This window comes from Lacerta agilis, chromosome 1 (assembly GCF_009819535.1).
Source record: "Lacerta agilis isolate rLacAgi1 chromosome 1, rLacAgi1.pri, whole genome shotgun sequence".
NCBI lineage: Eukaryota > Metazoa > Chordata > Lepidosauria > Squamata > Lacertidae > Lacerta > Lacerta agilis.
The window spans coordinates 85,696,453-85,716,831 of record NC_046312.1 but is presented as its reverse complement, the minus strand read 5'-3'; the positions used below and the strand labels follow the sequence as shown (position 1 = coordinate 85,716,831).

The window sequence follows — 20,379 nt, the reverse complement described above, 5'->3', positions numbered from 1 at the left end:
AGGAGACAAAGAGTGATGGAACAGCAAAGGATTAGTAATAGTAGTCGGTGATTTTGAATTTGAAGAAATCAGTGGGTTTTGAATTTAGGGTACAAGTAAATTTAGTTCCAAATTTTGTTTTGTCTTCATAAACATTCACATATCCAAAATTGTGAAGCGTGCCGAGTTTGCTTGCATGCAGAGCTGTCTTTCCCATAAGGCTTAGTGGTGCATTGTGCCAGGGAGCCGGCCTCTCAGGGGCGCCCCAGTGAGTGGGGGAACTGCATGGCAAGGCAGCTTCCCCTTTCCCTGTCAGCTGTGCCCCGTCAAGTATATGGCTGGTAGGCACGCAGCTTTCCTCCTAAGCCTCTGCGGGGATTGCTCTCCCGCAGCGGCATGGGGGAGAGTTGCGCCTCCCCCCATGGTTGGCAGTGTGCAGCTTCACCCCCCCCCCCAATCCATGGTAATTTAAGGGCACTGGGCAGATATTTGCACCCCGCGCCGCATCTGTTAAAGATGGCCCCGCTTGCATGCAGAAAAAGTGAGAGTAAATTACACTATATATCAAAATTAGGTATAAAGGCATTCAGCTCCTTAGTGCTTTTTACTAATACTTATTTCCTGATCACCTTCTAGTCATTGAAAGCAGCCCTCCTTGGATGTAATCATTCAAATAAATTCCATCTCGGGCTTTTGCTCTATCTTCTCTTTGCAGGATCAAACGCTTTACAAAGCAATCCTTTTCTCGCCCCAGGGACTAAACCTTGGCTACTCACCTCCTGCCATGCCAGTGACATCTCTTTGGAAAAAATAACAGCACACATGCAAAGTGCACTGCTTTTATGAGCACTCCTGTTATCGCTTGCTGAGCTTTTTTCCTGGAATAAGCATTGTTTAGTATCTGTCAATATTTCAAGCTGATCTATGCTAGCTATGTTCTTCCCATCTCACCCATTAAATGGAAACTTAACATGTTCTGATCCCAGAGCAACCCTTTGTAGGAGAGAATGCAGGGAGTTGATAACACGTCAGCTTCTTGGACAAAATGGAAGTGGAGTGGAAAGAACGTTTCATATCTAAATACTGTCCTTGGAATAAGTGGTGTGGGCTGACTAAGAAACCATCACAGAGAAATTCCACCATCCTACCCATCAGTTGTAACTTTTTCAACAGGGAAGGGCCACCCAGAAGCAGGTGTAAGATGTGTGGCCCTCACATTTATGATGTTGGCTGAACATTCATCAGTGTGTATGTTTGCATTCATGTGGTCAGACACCTCCCACAAATCTCTCTCTCTTTGGCGATCACTCGTAGCCGAGTAAGATTGTCTTCCATAAACACGGTTTCAACGAGTCCGTAAGTGACTGTGGAGGCCAATTCTGGATCCACACGTCCTTCCACAGTGGGGACATATGTTTCTGGGCGGGAGTTAATCACGTTGTGGATTTGCCAAGCATGCCTTCCTCTTAGCACGTTTCTCCCTTGCATCCTGAGTTCGAGTGTCTTCAAAGCCCATGACACCTTTGGTAAAGGCTGTTCTCCTATTGGAGCTCCCACAAATACCAACCACACAGTAAGATAGAAGCACAGCTGACAGTGGCAAGATGGTCCTAGAAAGCTCATGCGGCTTCCTCTCTGCTTCCTTTTTACCAGCTGGTTAAGACAATTTTATTTCAACAAGTCCCCCTCCCCCCTGATAAGTACCTGATGTTTTAATTACACAGTTCCTTCCTTTGTTTTTATTTTCATTATATTCATTGTATTGCTTTATGTGATCTTGTAATTTTGAAATAAATGTTGTATATATGTGAATATAAAAATAATTCGGATGCCCATTCACAATGATCTCTAGTCCAGTACAGCCAAAATTCATGTTTAGAAATATCATAATACACCCTGTCCTAGTATATGTCACTTCAAAATGCAGACGGGGGTTCCATGTTTGACTGATCTTCCACATCAATTATTTTATGGCCTCCATAAATAGCACTAATTTGTTTATATGGAGGAAAGTAAAATGGGAGCAACACTGTGTGGAAGCAAAACCTGCCAATCTAGTAAGCTATTGACTCAATGACCCATCTCAATGGTAGGCTATTACAGACCACAGCTATTTTCTTCTCTGCCTGTGAGATTACGTATCTGAAGAAGTAGGCTATGCATGCACACGAAAGCTCATACCAAGAACAAACTTAGTTGGTCTCTAAGGTGCTACTGGAAGGAATTTTTTTATTTTTTATTTTGTTTTGACTATGGCAGACCAACACGGCTACCTACCTGTAACTATGAGATTCTGGACACTGCATGTAAGAGAGGCCCATGGCCTGGCCATTTGGCCTGGCATTTTTTAGGGGTTTTTGCTACAGAATGCTATGAAATGATTACAAAAGTTTGGCACCGGTTTTGAGGCTATTGGATGTGGGTTTTTGGGCATCCCCGTGCCCCCTGGCTTTGAGTTTCTATTGTTTAAGGGGCACTACAAAATGTGGGGTTTAGAAGCAAAGATCACCAGTGCTGAAGCAATGATTCTTCAATATCAACTTCGTTGGACTGGTCATGTTGTTTGGATGCTGGATGTCAAGGGAACTGAGGCACGCAATTTCTGTCACCCCAAAGGAGTCGAGGGGTGAAACGAAAGGACGGAAGGCGGGGTTTTCGTATACCGAAACTCTTTTGTTGGGGTCAGAACCGGAAGGGGCCATTCCCGGATTCTGCCGACGCTTGATACAGACATGAACTTATTAGCTCTGCACTGTACATAGTTTGCACAATAAAACTACTAAAGGAAAACTCGCAGTTTTGACTACTTACTCATGAGCAATTAACCAAGGACCTTACACTTGATTATCGTCTCCCAAAGCAATTACTCTATTCCCAACTTAAGAATGGAAAGTGAAATACCGGTGGACAACAAAAGAGGTTTAAAGATGTTCTGAAGGCAAATCTTTAAAAATATAGTATAAGCACTTATAACTGGGAAACATTGGCCTGCAAGCGCTCCAATTGGAACAGCCTTTACCAAAGGTGTTGTGGACTTTGAAGAAGCACAAACTCGGGGTTAAAAGGAGAAATAAGCTAAGAGGAAGGCACATTTGGCAATCTCTCACCGTGATCAACTCCCACCCGAAACGGTATGTCCCCACTGTGGAATGACGTGTGGATCCAGAATTGGTCTCCACAGTCACTTATGAACTCACTGTTAAAACCGTTTTCATGGAAGACAATCTTACTCAGCTACGAGTGATCGCCAAAGAAAGAAAATAAGCCTACTGCTCTGTTTGTGGGGTGCTACAAAACGCAGAGTTTTCGCTACAAAACATTACAAAACGATTAGAAAACTTTGGCACCAGTTTCAAGGGGATTCCAGATTTTGGGGTTTGTAGGTAATGAAGCTGCCATCAACCATTGTTCTAGTTGCTCGGTTGCTCATCTCTCTCTCTCTCCCTATACAAAAAGCTACAAAAGAAAACATGGAGCAGGTAGTTCTTTTATTACTAGCAACAAGTGATGGGCAACAGCAGCACAAGGGGGAAAGCTCAGCTAACTGCTTTATGTGTGGGCTCCATAGCAGAGTACATGATGAACATCCATTTCTGCATCCCATTTGCAGCCACCCTGTAACATATAACAGAGAAAGGTCTCTCTGTGTGTATCTCCGTCAATGCACAAAGGTTGTCTGCTCTTAAATAAATAATCCCATTAATGTTTCTCTATGACATCTAACATCTATCAATCTGCCTTCTTCCTTTTCCACCCTCTTAGCTGCTCATTCTCCTAAAGCATTGTCCATTTTAATGTCATGTCTAATCTCTGAATCCATCTGAGATGGTCAGAGGTTGGAAGATGAGGCCCATATAATTTGATGCTGCTTCTTATTTCTGCAGGAGTTAGAATTGCTCTCATCCGATAATGTTTCATAAAGATGCAACATTTATTTAACTCAGTGTTTTTCAACCACTGTTCCGCGGCACACTAGTGTGCCGCGAGATGTTGCCTGGTGTGCCGTGGGAAAAATTTGTTTATTTGATTCCTATTCAAGAGAATTACTTTATATATAGTCAATATAGGCACAGAGTTAAATTTTTTAACATTTTCTAATGGTGGTGTGCCTCGTGATTTTTTCCATGAAACAAGTGTGCCTTTGCCCAAAAAAGGTTGAAAAACACTGATTTAACTGAAGAACTTTTACCCACTTTTCAGTTAAAAAAGGCTTCCAGAATGGGTTGCAAAGATGATGACAATGATACTCCATACATACATAATACTCTTACCCTTTTCTTTATTTCTTCTGGCAAGATACTTAATAAGAACATCTCTGGTCTTTTTCTGAATGAACATTTTGTCAAGAGTTCTAATAGCTAGAAATTGGAAAAACCAAAATGTACCAACCATGACAGATTGGCAAAACTTAATGTTAGAATATTTACAATTAGCTAAGACAACTGGAAAAATAAGAGGACAAACGAAACAAACTGTATGGAAAGAATGGAGTTTATTTAAAGAATACATAGAGAGTGATGGCATAAGCAGAATCCTAAAGGCAGATATTGACTGAACCTGGATATAGATGAAAAGAAATAAGAGGAAGAAAAATTTGTGAAATAATTGATATACATAACTGTACAATATACAAATGTAATAATATAAAATGCAAAGAGGATAATTGGAAGTTTAAGTATGTGTGAATGTAATAGAAATTAGATGTATATATTTTAGAAGATGTAAAATGTATGTGAGGTATATGTAAGTGTGTTTATGATTTTAACCAATAAAGAATTACATATTTAAAAAAAAGAGATGATGACAATGAATTACACACAAACACCCCACTCAATATGATGCACAGGATACAAAAATACAATAAAACAGCTGAAAAACACTTAAAAACAGTGCAGAAAAGAAGAGCAAATAAATTTAATGGGGCTACAAAAGGTAGAACAGATGTGTTTTTGTGCAGCTCTGAATCATCTACTATGACTTATACTAAAGTTCCTTAAAGAAGGCCAATGACTTTTCAAACCTTTTACTAAGGAGGGTTTCTTTTTTAAGTGAGCTTAACCATGAGTGACCAACTTCTATGGACCGCAACAAACATTTAGACCCCTTTATCCGCAGAGGGGAGAAAAAAAGTTCCCTGCAGCAGCCCAATCCTGTCCACGTTTACTTGGAAGCAAACCCCACTTACTTTAACGGAACTTTATTGAAAGTAGGCGTGTAGAGGAACTGCAGCCATAAACGCGGCTCACGCACTTACTAAGGAGTAAGCCCCATTGACTATAGGGCGACTTAATTCAGAGCAGCCTTGCCCAGGATTGTGCTATACGTAATAAGAGCTAAGCGGAGGAGGTTTCACGCCGCGGAGCTCGCAGCAAACGAACGTGGCTTTAGTGGGTGGGGGACTTCATTTCCCATGGTGCACCGAGGCTCGTTTCTCTAGATCACGGTTCCCACGAGGCAAGGCGAGAGCGCAGCGGCGCGTTGCCTGATGGGAGTTGTAGTCAAGAGCGGGGAGGCGGTTAAGAGGCCTTTTAGGCTGCCGGCGGAGTTTGGGTAATGATGAAATCCGACGGGGACGTTTCGCAGGAGCTGAGTTTGCTTTGTGGGCAGAAAGAAACGTGGCTTTAGTTGCACGGAGCGGTTGGACGACAGCTTAGGGGAAGAGGGGCGAGGGTGGACAAGAAGCATTTGGGGGAAAGGGAGAAGATGTGGATGTAGGATTTTGGGGCGGGAGTTTTGGTCGAGGCAGAGAGAGAGAGAGTGAGCGAGGAGCAGAGGGGGTGGGAGTCATTTGGTGGGGCTTAGAGCATTGGGGTCGCGCCCCGCTTTGTGAGTGGAGCCCCCCGGGGAACTGAAGAGGATCGGGCAGTGGTCAGAGAGTAAACCCCACTTTGGACGGTAGGAAAACCAAGCGAGAATCTCGTGGCCTCTTAAGCACCTGGCAGAAACTTCATGTCCAAGAAAAGTGCATGCCACAATAATCGACAAGACTCTTTCCAGAGGAGGGGCTGTGCCAAGTCTCTTGCAGCAACAACAGCGGGAGAGTGCTGTGGCACCTTCAAGGCTAACAAATTTGCACTGGACTTTTAGTTGTTACTGTTTTTAGCTGCAGTAGTTTATCACAGCTGCTCCTCTAATGAGTTGTTGGGTTGGGTGGCTGAAGTCTTAAGAGGTTCAGAATTCGTTTCTGGCTGAGCCCGGTGGCAGGCGTGACCATCTGGTATTTGTGTCAAGAAGCTCTGCGCTTGAGTGGGTGAAATGTTTTGACTTTTAAAGGCTTGTGACTTAGACTGGAGACAGATGTTCTTGGCTTGAAAGAGGGATGTCAGCTGCTTGCGATGCATAAGGTTGTTCCTGCTTTAGTTTCCGCTAAGTAGACTTTGCAGGGTTTGTAACAACAACAACTTGTGCCCCGCCCATATGACTAGGTTGTATCATTTTAAAAATGTCTTCAATTTGATAAACTCCAGCCGTATGTACAAATCTATGTGTAAAACCTAGTCTAAGAAATTTAGCTTCATGTAGGTCACTTTAAATTCACTAAAGAACTATTGGATGTCAGTAGCATTAGCATTGGCTTTTTTCAGATGGAGCCTCTCAGGTGGGTGCCATTGCCATTATAGGAGAACTCGGGAGGTGTTTTGGTGAATTTTGGCATCTCTTAGCACTGATTAGTGTAAAATCCTGTTTGTGTCACCTGAATTGGATACTTTGTTGTTCTTATCTGTAAAAAATTGTAGATAGCACTTTTATGTGGGCTAGCTGAAGTTGATGGTGGTGAATGGTGGGAACACACCTGCAGTAAAGTTTGCTTCTATTTGAGGCAGTGATCAGTGTTTCCAGCGCCTTTTGTCTCTAGCTAAGTCTTGTTGTCTCTAGTCAGAGCTATTGTTTTGGAAGCACCTGGATCGCAAGAGCTTCTTCTGCCGTTGTATCTTGTTTGTCGCTGTAGGAAAGTGGTTTAGTTCATATTCCCTCTTTTTGAATTTGTTTCAATCTGAGAAAACTTTTCTTTTTCTTTAAAGGGCTGCATGATGTGATTTGGCATCTGAACAGATTGTGTGAAGAGGTTTACAACGTATCCAAATGATGTCTCATTTCAATTGTTGTGTGTGGAAAGGTATGCAGTATTGATGGGGATGCTGGGAAATTTACATGCCCAGTCATTGTGAGAGATAATCCAGATTAGGTTGGCCAAGGGAAAATCAACCTGGTCTGACACTAAACCAACAACAACATTGTATGACTCAGCCCAGCATTTGGAGATGAAATTTATGTAACTGTGCAAAGGATAACCAAGTGCTTGAAACAAAACTTGGCAAGCACATACCTTACTTGTTTGAGCAGAAGAGGTAGAAACAACATGCTTATTGAATGACCTGGTTGGTGTGATTTCTGCCCATATTGTTTTCTGCTGAACATTATGAATGAATAATTCCCTTTCTTCACCTGGTATAAGTTTCAGTATGCTAGTGTAGTACTCACACCTATTCATGTACATGTCCAGTGTACGTGACAGTTTAGGTTCATGTTTAGGCTTGCAGACCTCATGTGACAGACTCCTTAAACTAGTGTTAAGATGCATCCCAGTGCTTGATTTCTATCATGGGCGTTCTAGTCTGCTCAGAAGTAAAATGTTCACCTTTTTCCTAATCTCAGATTCATGTGAAAAAGATAGTTGCATTACTCAGGTTAGGCCAGATGTAATTATATCAGTTGCACCTGCAAGATGTATTAAAATACAGATACATTTGAGTCCATCTTGGGCCCTTGGAATAGGAAAGGGAAGAAATGGAAATATATGATAGAAACTTGAAATAGCTGTTCAGTGTCTGAAGTACTGTATTTTTCTATCTATAAGATGCCCCCATTTATAAGAGACCCCTTATTTTTGCATCGACAACCAATCACCAGTCTGCCCTTGGCACTATCCGTGGATAAGACGCCCCCTATTTTTTGACATTATTTTTTAGGGGAAAAAACCTAGTCTTATACACGGAAAAATACGGTATATCCTGTGTATGTAGCTAAAAATTAAGTGGTCTTTGGTGGAACAAAAATGTTTAATTACTTTTAGATGAATTGATTAAAATCTCTTCTTTTCAGTCATTTAGCACGATTTCCCTAATTGATCTGTGGAGCTTTTTTTTAAAAAACAAAACAAAACAAAACGCCAACAACTGGGTTGTTTAGAACATGGTGCCGATAACACCAAGGTTGCAGTTTGATCCCCATTGCAGGGGGTTGGACTAGATGATCGTCAGGATCCCTTTCAACTATACAATTCTACGATTTATTATTTATTTCCTGCATTTATACCCTCTCTTTCCTCCAAGAAGCTCAAGGCATTGTACATGGTTCTCCTCCCCTTCATTTTATCCTCACAACAACCCTGAGAGATAGATTAGGTTGAGTGGTAATGACTTGCTCAATATCACGGAGGGAATATGAACTGTGGTCTCCCTGGTTCTAGTCCAGCACTTTACTTACTATAACCATACTGACTGTTTAATACAAGAACTTATAAATATAGCAGATGGCAGGCACTTTCTGAGAAGAGGCACCTCCCATTTCTCTCACAGGCAAGAAAGGAATGACTCTTCCGTGATTAGGTCTAGTATAATAATTCAATTATCCAAAAGCAACTAAGTTTTTATTCCAGTGCAGATTTTAAACTTATCGGCCAGCTATAACACCTTTGTTTCCCCCCCTCACCCCCATTTCCAGGCACTTATATAGACTTCCAGTGACTTCGTAACAGAAGATGTCATCTGGGCTCACTGAAGAACAGAAAAGGAAGATTGAGGAGAATAGGAAGGCGGCTTTGGCGAGGAGAGCAGAGCGACTGGCAGCTCAGCAGGGTGTTGTTGCTAAGAAGCTGCCTGACCTGCAGGCGCTTGCTAGCTGTCAAGGAAGACTGCAGCAGCCTTTGAAGAAGGAAAACCACCACACCAGCCATCACCTCCAGGTTTCTGGCAACCATGTGGTGCTGGGGAATCTTCAAGTGCCACACAGTGTCCGTAGCTCAGACCCCCAGGCGCCCATTTTGTGTGGTGCCCAGCAGAGGGATTGTTCAGAGGACTCCATCCAAAATCTAGGCAGGCAGCTGAGCAGTGCTAAGCAGCTCTCACCAGTGGGGAAAGACTCTCTGAGTCACCCTCATGGGCATTATTCTGGCCTGAGTGCTCAGGAGCAAGGTCAACCCATCCAGTGTAGTTCTAGCACATTGCAGCCACCAAGACATTGTGCAGAACAGCATCAGTCTACACTAGACACTAGTAGGACGCTTTGCAAAAATGAAGGCACGCCAATTCGGCAAATATCTCCCAGCGGCATTAAACATATGCCACCAGTGGACACCGGTGGCATTGTCACCAGTGACAGTGAAATGCAGGCAAGGGCCAGAAATCCAGCCTGCGAACTCATTGCTGAAAAAGAAGGTAGTAGCACGTTGCTGTTCTATGGCACAAAGAAACTCTTGACTCCTGTAGAAGGGGGCAGGCAACGGAAACTGCCCGTTTTGGAGGACACAGGCAACGTAGCTGAGAAACAGAAAAAAGCGCATGATGGCCTCAAAGGGAAATGTGTCAAGCACTCTGATGACCGTTTCCGGGTTGAAATAGGATATAATGCCAAACTGATTGAACTGTTCAGGAGTTTGCCAAGCAAAAATTACGGTAAGGCGACTGATTATTTCCTGTGCCTTTTGGGATTTGCCGTAGCTGGGGTTGTGCTAGATCTTGTGGATGATGCAGAATTGCCTTTATTTGTATGTTCTGTCTTTTTTTTAAAAAAACAGCAAGGACCCTAGCCCTCATGTGCATGAGGAAAAACCTGAATGAACTGGAAGAATTAGGGAGACGTGAGGTTAGGGTGGGCTTCTGAAGTAACATTTGGATCCAGGAGTGTGTAGAGTGTGGCTCCTTTGAGAGGTCTCTAGTCTCTGTAGGCCCATTGCTTCTCAGTTTCTCATGAGCTGCTTATCTGGTCCTGATGCTCCTTTAGACAACCCCCCACCGCCAGTAGTGGAGTAGAGAAGAGTGGAGCTGGAACTTATTGTCCCTCTCCTTGCATGATGAGTGGGAAAAGAACACAGGGATTCACGCTGGGAAGAGAGCCTTTTCACCTTATCTGCCCCTTTCTCCCAACATTTTCTTCACTCAGGGGGACAGGCAGCAAATGGTGGTGGTGGAAGAAGCAGGAGCACTTTCAGATAATGGGTATGATCCCAGACTATGGCATCAGCACAGAGTTTTGGGAGCCATAGAATTCTGGGTTCAGTTCCAGTCTAGGCCGTGGAGCTCTGCTTAATGGGTTTCTTTCCCTAGAAAGTTCAAGGCATTTTCATTTCAACTGGCTTGTAATGTGTGACACCTAGTTTTATTGCTGCCAGTTTTGATGTGTAATATTGTTTACCCCTGCTGCTGCTGTCAGGTTATTGGTGTGTGTGTATGCGTTGAGTATTGATCGTATTGTATGTTCTTTGTAATGCTTTTAGAAATCGTTTGTCAGTTGTACTTCTATTGATTATACAACAATTTTCTTTTATTATGTCGTACGGTGCCCCGAGAACATCTAGTAGAAGAGCAAGTTATTATTTACTTATTTGGGGGTTTTGCCTGACAAAGTCATGCTTGGAACACATCCACTGTAATAAACATAAATGGCTAACTTATATTCCAGTGGGTCTACTCCTAGTATGAGTTTGTTGGATAGCAGGCTTCTAGGCCTTTTGCCTAAGGTCATGCAAAAAACACTCAACTTGTTAATTAATCTCTTAAGGCCATTGTGACAGTGAATTTGATGTGGGGTGGCCATCGCAAACCACTGATTTTGGGTGTAATGAAATGCCAGAATAGATTTATTATTACCGTATTTTTTGCTCCATAAGACGCACTTTTTTGCTCCTGAAAAGTAAGGGGAAATACCTGTGCGTCTTATGGAGCGAATGGTGGTCCCTGGAGCTGAATTGCCCAGGGGCCAAAAGCAGATTGTGCTTTTTATTTTACAAAGAGAAAAGGGAGTGTTGAAAGGACCCCGCTCAGCAGCTGATCAGCAGGAGATCGGGAGTGAGATAAGAGTCCCTGGCTCCCTTTCAGCCCCGCCCTCCTTTGTTGAATGTGCTGCAGAGGGAGGTTGTTTGTTTCCCCAGGACATGTGACTGGCTGATTAGATTATCTGTCTGAAAACAGTAGAAATGGCTCCCTTTCCTTAAGATTTTTCAGAAATGTGAGTTAAACCCCATAAAAATGGGGCTTTTCCTCTTTGCTTTTCTCCCTTTGCAAAAGGAGCTTTGCTTTTCCCCCTTTGCAAAAAAAGCTGCAAAACCTTTAGCTGATCCTCAAAACAAAAACAAAAACAAAAAAACCCCTAGGGCTTTTCCCTTTGCAAAAAAAGCTGCAAAACCTTTAGCTGATTCTCAAAAAAGGCCTTTTGCCTTTGCAAAAACAGCAGCAAAACCTTTAGCTGATCCTCCAAACCCCCCCCCCAAACCCCAGGGCTTTTCCCTTTGCAAAAAAAGCTGCAAAACTTTTAGCTGATCCTCAAAAACAAAACAAAACAGGGCTTTTAGAGGAGGAAAACCAGAAAAATATTTTTTTTTCTTGTTTCCTCCTCTAAAAATGAGGTGCGCCCTATGGTCCGGAGCGTCCTATGGAGCGAAAAATACGGTACTTGTCTTCTTAATGCTAGGGAGGGGCAGAGTGGCTTGTGGGATGTTATGCCGCAGATGCCAAAATAACACAATCAGACTTGGGTACTCTGCCTATGTGCCTTGCCTTGGTGAGAGGCAGGGAGGGCAACCTTTTACTGCTCTTCTTAAGCAGTAAAATGTCTTGCGCCAACCCTGATTAGAACTCCTGTTTGAACATGAAAGAGAAATTGCTTCCCATTGCATTTGAAATTCCAGCTCTTCTTTGGCTGTCACAGGCACACATAGGCTATCATTCTGTTCTGTGTTGTGCACATGTTAAGTCTCCTTGCTGGTCTTGTAGTTCTGTAGTTCTGCTACAATTATTTCCGCATGCAGAATCCCATGTATATCCTACCTCATGCTCCACATATGGTTCTCAGCCTGACCTGATCCTCCACATGTCAGCACTGCCAATGGGGCCAAATAAAATGAAATAAAATAAAAATTAAACTTCTCAGTGGTGGTGTCAAGGATAGAACTTTGGGGCAGAGGTCCAGGATCTGACTCAGTAGAATGAGCAGGAGGGACTCAAAATGCATCAAGACTAGCTTTCCCACAATTAGCTATAAGTGAAGTAATACAGTGGTACTTTGGTTCTCAAAATTAATCCGTTCTGGAAGTCTGTTCCAAAACCAAGGCGTGCTTTCCCATAGAAAGTAATGCAAAATGGATTAATCCGTTCCAGACTTTTAAAAAACAACCCCCAAACCAGCAATTTAACATAAATTTTACTATCTAAGGAGACTATTGATCCATAAAATGAAAGCAATAAACAATGTACTGCAGTCACACAATCAATCAGTAGCTGCACTGGGTTCCACATAGTCACAAAAACAACAGAAAAGACCCACAAAAATGCAAAATAAATAGCAAAAACAGACAGACCTCAGCGTAACACTCAAAATGGAAGTGTGGCACTCAAAACGGAGCACGTTCAGCTTCTGAAAAAAGTTCGCAAGCTGGAACACTTCCTTCCGGGTTTGCAGTGTTTGGGTTCCAAGTTGTTGGGTACCAAGGTGTTTGAGAACCAAGGTACCACTGTGTACATTGCCGTCTAAACAGGAGATTCCCTGTTAGGCCATAAAGTCCAGGGGCTTAAATCATGTGACTGGACCAGTGGAAGTGCTGCATAGTGCAACGTGTGCTGCTATGCTAGTGTAGGAATTCTGTGCACAGGTGCATTTTGCCGTTTCTGAATACATTAACAGAACCATTTCTTCTCAAATGACTCTCTAAATTCTGCTTTGTTTTAGATCCTGCAACAAAGATGTGGAACTTCAGTCTGGAAGACTATAGCCATCTCAGTAAGTCATAACACAATTGACATGCATCGTTGGGTACAGAATGAGTCGGCACAAAATCTGGGCAACGGAGCCTATGGTTTCTTTCTTAATATGATTTGCTTAATTCATAGCAGAGAAAAAGTAGTTTATATTCAAAATTTGGACTCTAGATGTACAACAAGTGCATTATTATGCTAAGTGCATTCTTCAAAGCTAGTCCTACGCACAGTAGACTCACTGAAGTTAATGGGCATTACTAACTTAGATTCCTTAATTTCAATGGATCCACTCAGAGTAGGATTTAGTTAAGTACAACCCTAGATCTTTCCCGAAAAACATTGTTTACCAGAGTGCAGTTTGAGATTATTATTTTTTTAAAAAAGAGGTTTTTGTAGCACATCAGTAATTGAAAGTTCAGAATGCCAGCAAAGTCTTTGCTCTCCAAGTGCAACTCAGCTCACAGAGGGAACAGTCCCTGCTGAGTTAGGAGTAGGGAGAATAGCTGAGTGTCTTCTGAGCTTCCTGCTCTGCTTTTCTTCTGCATCTGAAAGTCTCTGGTGCTTTTTCTCTCAGCTGTCTTCAATTTTCTGCTTTCCACAAGCAGTTGATTCCCCCCCCCCCCGTCCCATTATCCATTTGTTCTTTTTTTCTTTGGCCAACCTGTTTTTATCTAGTGGAACAAGCAGAGCAACTTCCCTCTGTGACTTTGACACCTCTGGAAGGAATGAAAGCAACCTCGCGGGCCACCAAGTCATCTTCCGTTGCTAGAAGTCCTCCATTGAAGTCCCTCTTGCAGACATGCAGCGGCTGGCAGAAACCATCGGCAACCATCAGAGGGAAATGTGTGCTGATTTCATACTCTCGGTTCGAAGTAGACATTGGCTATGCTGACAGCGTCATAGGGGTGTTCAAGCAGTTGAATTCCAGGAATTATGGTGAGTGATCTAAGCTGAAACCTTCACTTCAACAGGTGTTGCTGAAGCTTGCACCTTGTCTTTCCAGGTGGTAATTTTCCTCTTGTTACCTTCCCTACATAATTTGTCTCATGTACCACTTGTAATAAAAGCAGGGAGTTGGCAGACATTTGTTAGATACAGGATTGAATTAAAGCCATATTAGGCAAGACATGTCAAATAGGGTATATTTTATACTTGAATTCTTTTTTTTTTAACATACAGTTTGTTGAAATCTGGTTGCTTTTTATGCAGTTCCTTTGGCTGTTTTTGATATGTTGCGTTTTGTTACTCACATTTATTTGTAAGTCATTTTTAATTTAATTGCAATGAAAATATAAAAAGCAAAGAACAAGGAGTTCTTAGGTTAATGCGTTCCATTGATGGCATTTTAAAATAGCATGTTTGTATGTGGCCTCATTTACTCATCTGTAATCCTGGTTGTTGATGCCAGTGTTTTAAAGCCCTGCCTTTGTGATCAGGTCAGCATCCAGGTTCCTGCTCAATATCTCCTGTGTACAAAACTGAGGGATGGGAAATGGGTTTTTTGGAGGGGGTCATGGTGCTGTGACTGTCAAATGCCCTGTCTCCCAAGGGAGACCTGCTTGTCTCAGTCTCTACTTTCCTTGGAGAGGACTGTTTTGTGGGATGGTTTAGCACAGGCATGTCCAACAGGTAGATCGTGATCTACCGGTAGATCACTGCACGTCTGCGGTAGATCACTGGCTCCCCCCAAAGAAGCTGAACAACTGTGGCTCCCCTTAAAAAAGCTCAACATTTTACCCCCTCCCTGAAAAAACTCAACAACTTTGACCGAACCACCCCCCAAAATGGGCCTTCCCCTCCTTCCTAAAAAAGCTAGACAACTTTGACCTGAACCCCCTAAAAGGTGGTAGATCACTGCCAGTTTTTTTAAGCTCTGTGAGTAGATCGCAGTCTCTTGGGAGTTGGCCACCCCTGGTTTAGCATAACAAGGGTGAGACAGAGCTAGCCCAGATTCCACCCACCTTTCTCATCTGACCCAGCTACAAGGCGATCAGAAATTTCTGTTTCCGTTTTTGATTAGCCACACAGCTTAGTATGTTGCCCGTACCCTAAAATACAGTGGTACCTTGGGACTCAAATGGCTTGGCTCCCAAACAAATCGGCTCCTGAAAGCTGCAAACCCGGAAGTGAGTGTTCCGGTTTGCGAATGTTTTTCGGAAGCTGAATGTCCAATGTGGCTTCTGCGGCTTCCGATTGAGTGCAGGAAGCTCCTGCAGCCAATCGGAAGCCACGCCTTGGTTTTCGAACAGTTTCGGGAGTCAAACGGACTCCCGGAATGGATTAAGTTCAAGAACCAAGTTACCACTGTACACTTAATTTTAAATACAGTTAGTGGAGATCTTCAGACTGTGACTTATGAAGTTGCCTTGTCTCCATTAAAAGATTTTTTTTTTAAGTCAGGACAAGAACTGTAAATTGTACTAAAATTTATCCAAATGTGCAAAATACACATATAAAATAGAACAAGGACTATGTAATAACAACACAAAGTGAGGGGGGGGGAGCAGCTGAATACATATAGACAAGCATTGTCCAGTTGTCAAAGTGAAAAATGAATCATCTTGTAAATAACAGGATATCAAATATTACACACAGTGAACATGGAGGACAGAAAAAAGATTTTTGGCATTGTAACCTATTTAAAATGATCCACCTGCTTAGTTGTCACGAACAATTTGATGCTGGTGAATATATTCTTGATTGCTAGAATTTCATACAAGGTCGATGTACTTTCTACTTGCTTATTTCCATATTATGACTCTTACAGATATGAAGACTAGAAAATGGAATTTTCTCCTGGAGGACTATCTAAGACTAAGTAAGAAGCTGCCTCTCTTCAGCAGGTTTTATTCTTTTGAAGGCGGGTTACTCACTTAAAACTAAGTTCTTAGAAATGGTCTCTTAAAGGTACTTGACATGGTCACGAGTTTCACTTTTGCCTCTTCTGATGCTTAGCAATGGGGATAATGCGCTCATATTGAAACTTACTTAGAGGATGGCATCATAACCCAATATTGTCTGTGTGAAAAGTAGACATGTTTATTAGTATTTGCAGCCTAATCTTTTGAGTGTCTTCTGCATTTGGAAAGGAGAATCTGTGGTCCTCCAGATGTTGCTGGCCTCCAACTCCCATCAGCTCTAACCAACAAAGTCAGCAGTCAGGGATGGCAACATCTGGAGGGCCGCAGTTTCCCCATCCTTGTTGCAGACCTTCAGTTGCATCTAGTAGAGCAGCTGTTGTTCCTCTGTAGTAGCTCTAATGGGTAATTTGCCGCAGATTTATTCAGAGGTAGGAAAACTTCCATCCTCTTTGCTGGGGTGTATATGTTTGTTTGTATTTTGAAGCCATCCTATCGGGGTTTTCTCCTGGACCAGAAAGATAGGAAGCTGTGCATCATCCTAAAACAAGCCTGGAAACAGAGAATGCAGACAGATATTTCCTGTACCTTCGGACAAATGTTAAAGTTCTTAATGGATTAGTTGCAAGGAAATAGCAAGCAGGCCTTTGCAGATGCTCTCCTAGATGCTCTCAGCACTGGTCTAAAATCCAAGACCCAGGCTCCACAGAGTGTGAATGAAGCAGCTGGCTCTATGCAAGTGGAGGCCTGCAAAATAGTGTGCCATCATGAAGGGTGCATTGTTTGGGCAACTGGGGGTGGGGGAGATTGCTTGGTGGGGGACTGAATTCAACACTGCACTCTACCCCTGCTCACTATCTCCTGAACAGCTGCTCTGCAATTACTTACAGTTATTTATTTTTTCTATATGTCTCTGTGCATGTTGCTACAGCTGCTGGATTGTGCTATGGAATGGGGTGTGAAATGCCTATCTGGGCGCTCTTTTTCTTTGATTTAAACCAGCTAGGGGGTACAAATACAGAAGCTGGATTCCATGTGCATGGCTTTTCATGGTACCACTGTCACAAGGAGTCTCCAATCCCCTAATATGGACTTTTCTACCATAGCACAATTTCCTTTTTAAAAAAGGATCCTGCTCCTTGTATCTTAACAGTTTTACCTGTTTACACACTTGCTCAGCTGTCTTAAGATAAAAGGTCACTTGGGGACAAGGGAGGGGGGGGAAATTTTTTTGGATGAATCACTCAAAACTACTGAGACATCCTGATTTTCCAAGCTTGTCTGCAAAACAGCAGCGATGGCATAATTGCGGCAATTTGCTAGTTTATAATTCTAGCAAGTAACTTTTTGAGCGTAATAACAGTGCAGGACTCTGTTTCAGCAGGGAGAGGCTTCTTTCCTTGCTGGAGGGGCACAGATTAAACCAAAGGGTGCATACTGTATAGCCTATCCTACAAGCACAAATAGAAATTCTTTCACATATTTATATGCTTTCAGAATGAAGGATTTTGCCTGGGTAGCAGGGGTCTAATCTGCTGCCTCCGTTCTAGAGATAACCGAAATTAACTCTGGTTTGCAGTCAATACCCAGGCTCTTATAACATGAGTGCAAATCTGAGTCTGCTGAGTGTTTTGTTTTCACTGTCAGAATTATGTTCCAGTCTGTTGATTTCCATATTTTAGTGATTTTAGTTTTCTTTGAAAGGAAAGGCTGCTTGCAGGATTTTGTGTCTTTTTTATTTGTTGCAGTGTCTAATACATCGTGGCAACATTTTGATTGCTGTGTCAAGAAAAAAATTAGTGTCAGTGTTAGTTTAAGATGAACAGACAGTGCTTAATCCAGAGTCATTATAGTCAGCGTTTTTGAAATGAATCATTTCATCATTTTATTTTTAGAAGTGGAATCATTTTAAGATATAAAAACACTTGGTAATTCTCACTATTGTCCACTCCTGATATGATTCTGCTTTAAAAAATAATAATGTCTGAGAAGACAGTGGTGGGAAGCAAGAGATGTAGGGGACTCTTTCTATTGGTGGTTTGCAGACTGAGATGCTAATTAATTATATTTCAGACTGTTTCACTTTAGTGCTGTGTTCAGTTCAAATATAGGTGTTTCGTAATATATATTTTTTCTCTTTCACACTTGTGTGTGCAGTTCCGCACAAGTGAAATGTAATTATGAAGTTTGGTACTCTGCATGGAATTCAACATTATAGCGGGAGTCATTTTAGGAAATTGAAAGTTTCAAGTCCTTATTCATGTGAAATTAGGTTTGAAACTGTGTGGGCAATGACCTGTTAAATCTCAGCAGTTGGTGGGATGGAACAATAAGATTTCCAGTGATCGGTGTGTGCAGATGCAATAGCATAACTTTTATGCTTACCAGAAAAATAATAAACTAAGCAGAGCTGTGCAAACATGCTTGATTTGCATAACAAACTTTGTTTTGTTACAGAACTTGCCAAAATAAACCTGAAAGTTTTCTGAAAGTACTGCATCAACTTCTTTCTTTTCCTAGCTCTCTGTTTGTATTATGTACTTTCACATGTGTCTATGCGCCTTGCTTAGATTGGCACTTTTCATGAAGTCAATTCTTTATTGGCTGATCGACTGCAATAAAGCATTTGATTGAAGAAGTCATTCTTGGGGAAAGTAATCTTTTTTCTGTGTCAAAATGAAAGAACCATTAAATATGTAAGTAAACGTGCAAAGGAGTCTAGGATTCTGCATAAACAAGGCATATGTTTGTGTGCTTGTTCAAACTTAAGTGAAGGTTGTTTACAAATGCTCCTAGGGACACAAATCCTTCTTGTGTGTGTTACTTTTAGCTGAACTGGTAAGGAGCCTTCCAGCAGTGGAAGTGGAGCCATTGCCTAAGCCAGTAATACAAGCCTTTGCTGCTCAGTTTGAGAAGTCTGCCTTGAAGGTTGCTGACATTCCAGAAGCAGACCTTTCGGGACTGTATCCTAAACTTGTGGCCAGCCTCATGCCATTTCAGAGAGAAGGTGTGAAGTAAGTCAAGCTCTGGGTCTTCTGAAAAACACACACCATTTATTTAAAATGTTCGCACTTGCATTTAGTTTGAGCACTAAATGGCCTTGGCCCAGTATACCTGAAGGAGTGTCTCCACCCCCATCGTTCAGCCTGGACACTGAGATCCAGCGCCGAGGGCCTTCTGGTGGTTCCCTCACTGCGAAAAGCAAAGCTACAGGGAACCAGGCAGAGGGCCTTCTTCGTAGTGGCACCCGCCCTGTGGAACACCCTCCCATCAGAGGTCAAAGAGATAAACAACTACCTGACATTTAGAAAATACCTGAAGGCAGCCCTGTTGAGGGAAGTTTTTAATCTGTGACATTTTAATGTATTTTAATATTTGTTGGAAGCCGCCCAGAGTGACTGGGGAAACCCAGCCAGATGGGCGGGGTACAAATAATAAATTGTTGTTGTTGTTGTTGTTGTTGTTGTTAAGAGTTGTTGTCCATTGTTCCCCCATCTTCCTTTGCTTTCTTGCTTTACCAACAAAATCTGGAAGAGGTAACTTGTATCCCACTTGTTGGACCCACATTGACCCAACAGGGAGGCAGGGACTTCCAGGGTCCATAAAACGACACATGAAAAAAAACAACACAAAGCCATGAATGGCTGGTTTCCCCCTTGCTATTATTACTTGAAGAGGATCCTTTGAGATATCGAAAGCTGACATTCTCAGGGAACAGACTCCTGTACCAGGAATGTGTGGAAGGCACATAACCGTGATTGCTAACTATTTTTGCTAGCTACTCCTTCCCCCATGTAGGGAGAACAGAGTCTGCTGCCTATTCTACTGCTTGAGAAACAGGCTTACTAGAAACCGCATTTGGGATCTTTTTCAAGGAAACCACATTTGGGGTCGCTTTTCATTTGATGCAAAGGCTTCTGCTAATCAGCTTGAGATATATTTACAAGCTGTTGCTAGACTAAAATTCCCATCATCCCCAACTGCTGGTCTTTCTAGCTAGGGATGGTGGAAGTAGTAGTCCAACAACAGCTGGGGACCGAAGTTTGAGAAACACATTGATTGAGATGGAAGGTGTATTTCTGCTTGAATCAGAAGAATCTGGGATAAGAAAGTGGGGGTTTTTTTGGGGGGGTCTGGTATTTAACTTGCAACTAGATTAATTATAGAGCAGGGAGCTGTGGCTCTCCAGATGTTGCTGGGATACAATTCCCATTATCCTTGAACATTGGTAATGCTGGATTGGGATGGTGTGAGTTGGAGTCAACAACATCTGGAGAACCACAAGTTCCTCAACCTTGCCTTAGGAGAACTGAACAAATTGTGGAAATGGAAGCAATAACCTATTGGTCTCTTTCCCTCCCCTCTCTTTCAGTTTTGCAATTGCCAAAGAAGGTCGTTTGCTCCTTGCAGATGACATGGGCTTAGGGAAAACAATCCAAGCAATCTGCGTTGCTGAATACTATCGAAAAGAGTGGCCTCTGTTGGTGGTCGCTCCTTCCTCAGTGAGATATACATGGGCGGAGGTAATGCCTGCATTTTCTCAACTCCTTTTTAGTCTTCTGTCTTGCTTG

At 42.4% G+C, this 20,379-nt stretch overlaps 1 protein-coding gene across 2 annotated transcripts in view; it reads left to right on the top strand.

The window, feature by feature from the left end:
* Window positions 1-5,812: 5,812 nt before the first annotated feature.
* SMARCAL1 (SWI/SNF related, matrix associated, actin dependent regulator of chromatin, subfamily a like 1) overlaps window positions 5,813-20,379 on the top strand; it is a 47,262-nt gene continuing 32,695 nt past the window's right edge. For both annotated transcript variants that reach the window (XM_033161512.1, XM_033161500.1), the window contains exons 1-8: window positions 5,813-5,874; window positions 7,002-7,096; window positions 8,704-9,653; window positions 12,922-12,972; window positions 13,626-13,886; window positions 15,718-15,768; window positions 18,639-18,822; window positions 20,181-20,331. In XM_033161512.1, the coding sequence (XP_033017403.1) occupies window positions 8,741-9,653; window positions 12,922-12,972; window positions 13,626-13,886; window positions 15,718-15,768; window positions 18,639-18,822; window positions 20,181-20,331 (1,611 nt within the window). In that variant the 5' untranslated portion in view covers window positions 5,813-5,874; window positions 7,002-7,096; window positions 8,704-8,740. The remainder of the gene's footprint in view (window positions 5,875-7,001; window positions 7,097-8,703; window positions 9,654-12,921; window positions 12,973-13,625; window positions 13,887-15,717; window positions 15,769-18,638; window positions 18,823-20,180; window positions 20,332-20,379) is intronic.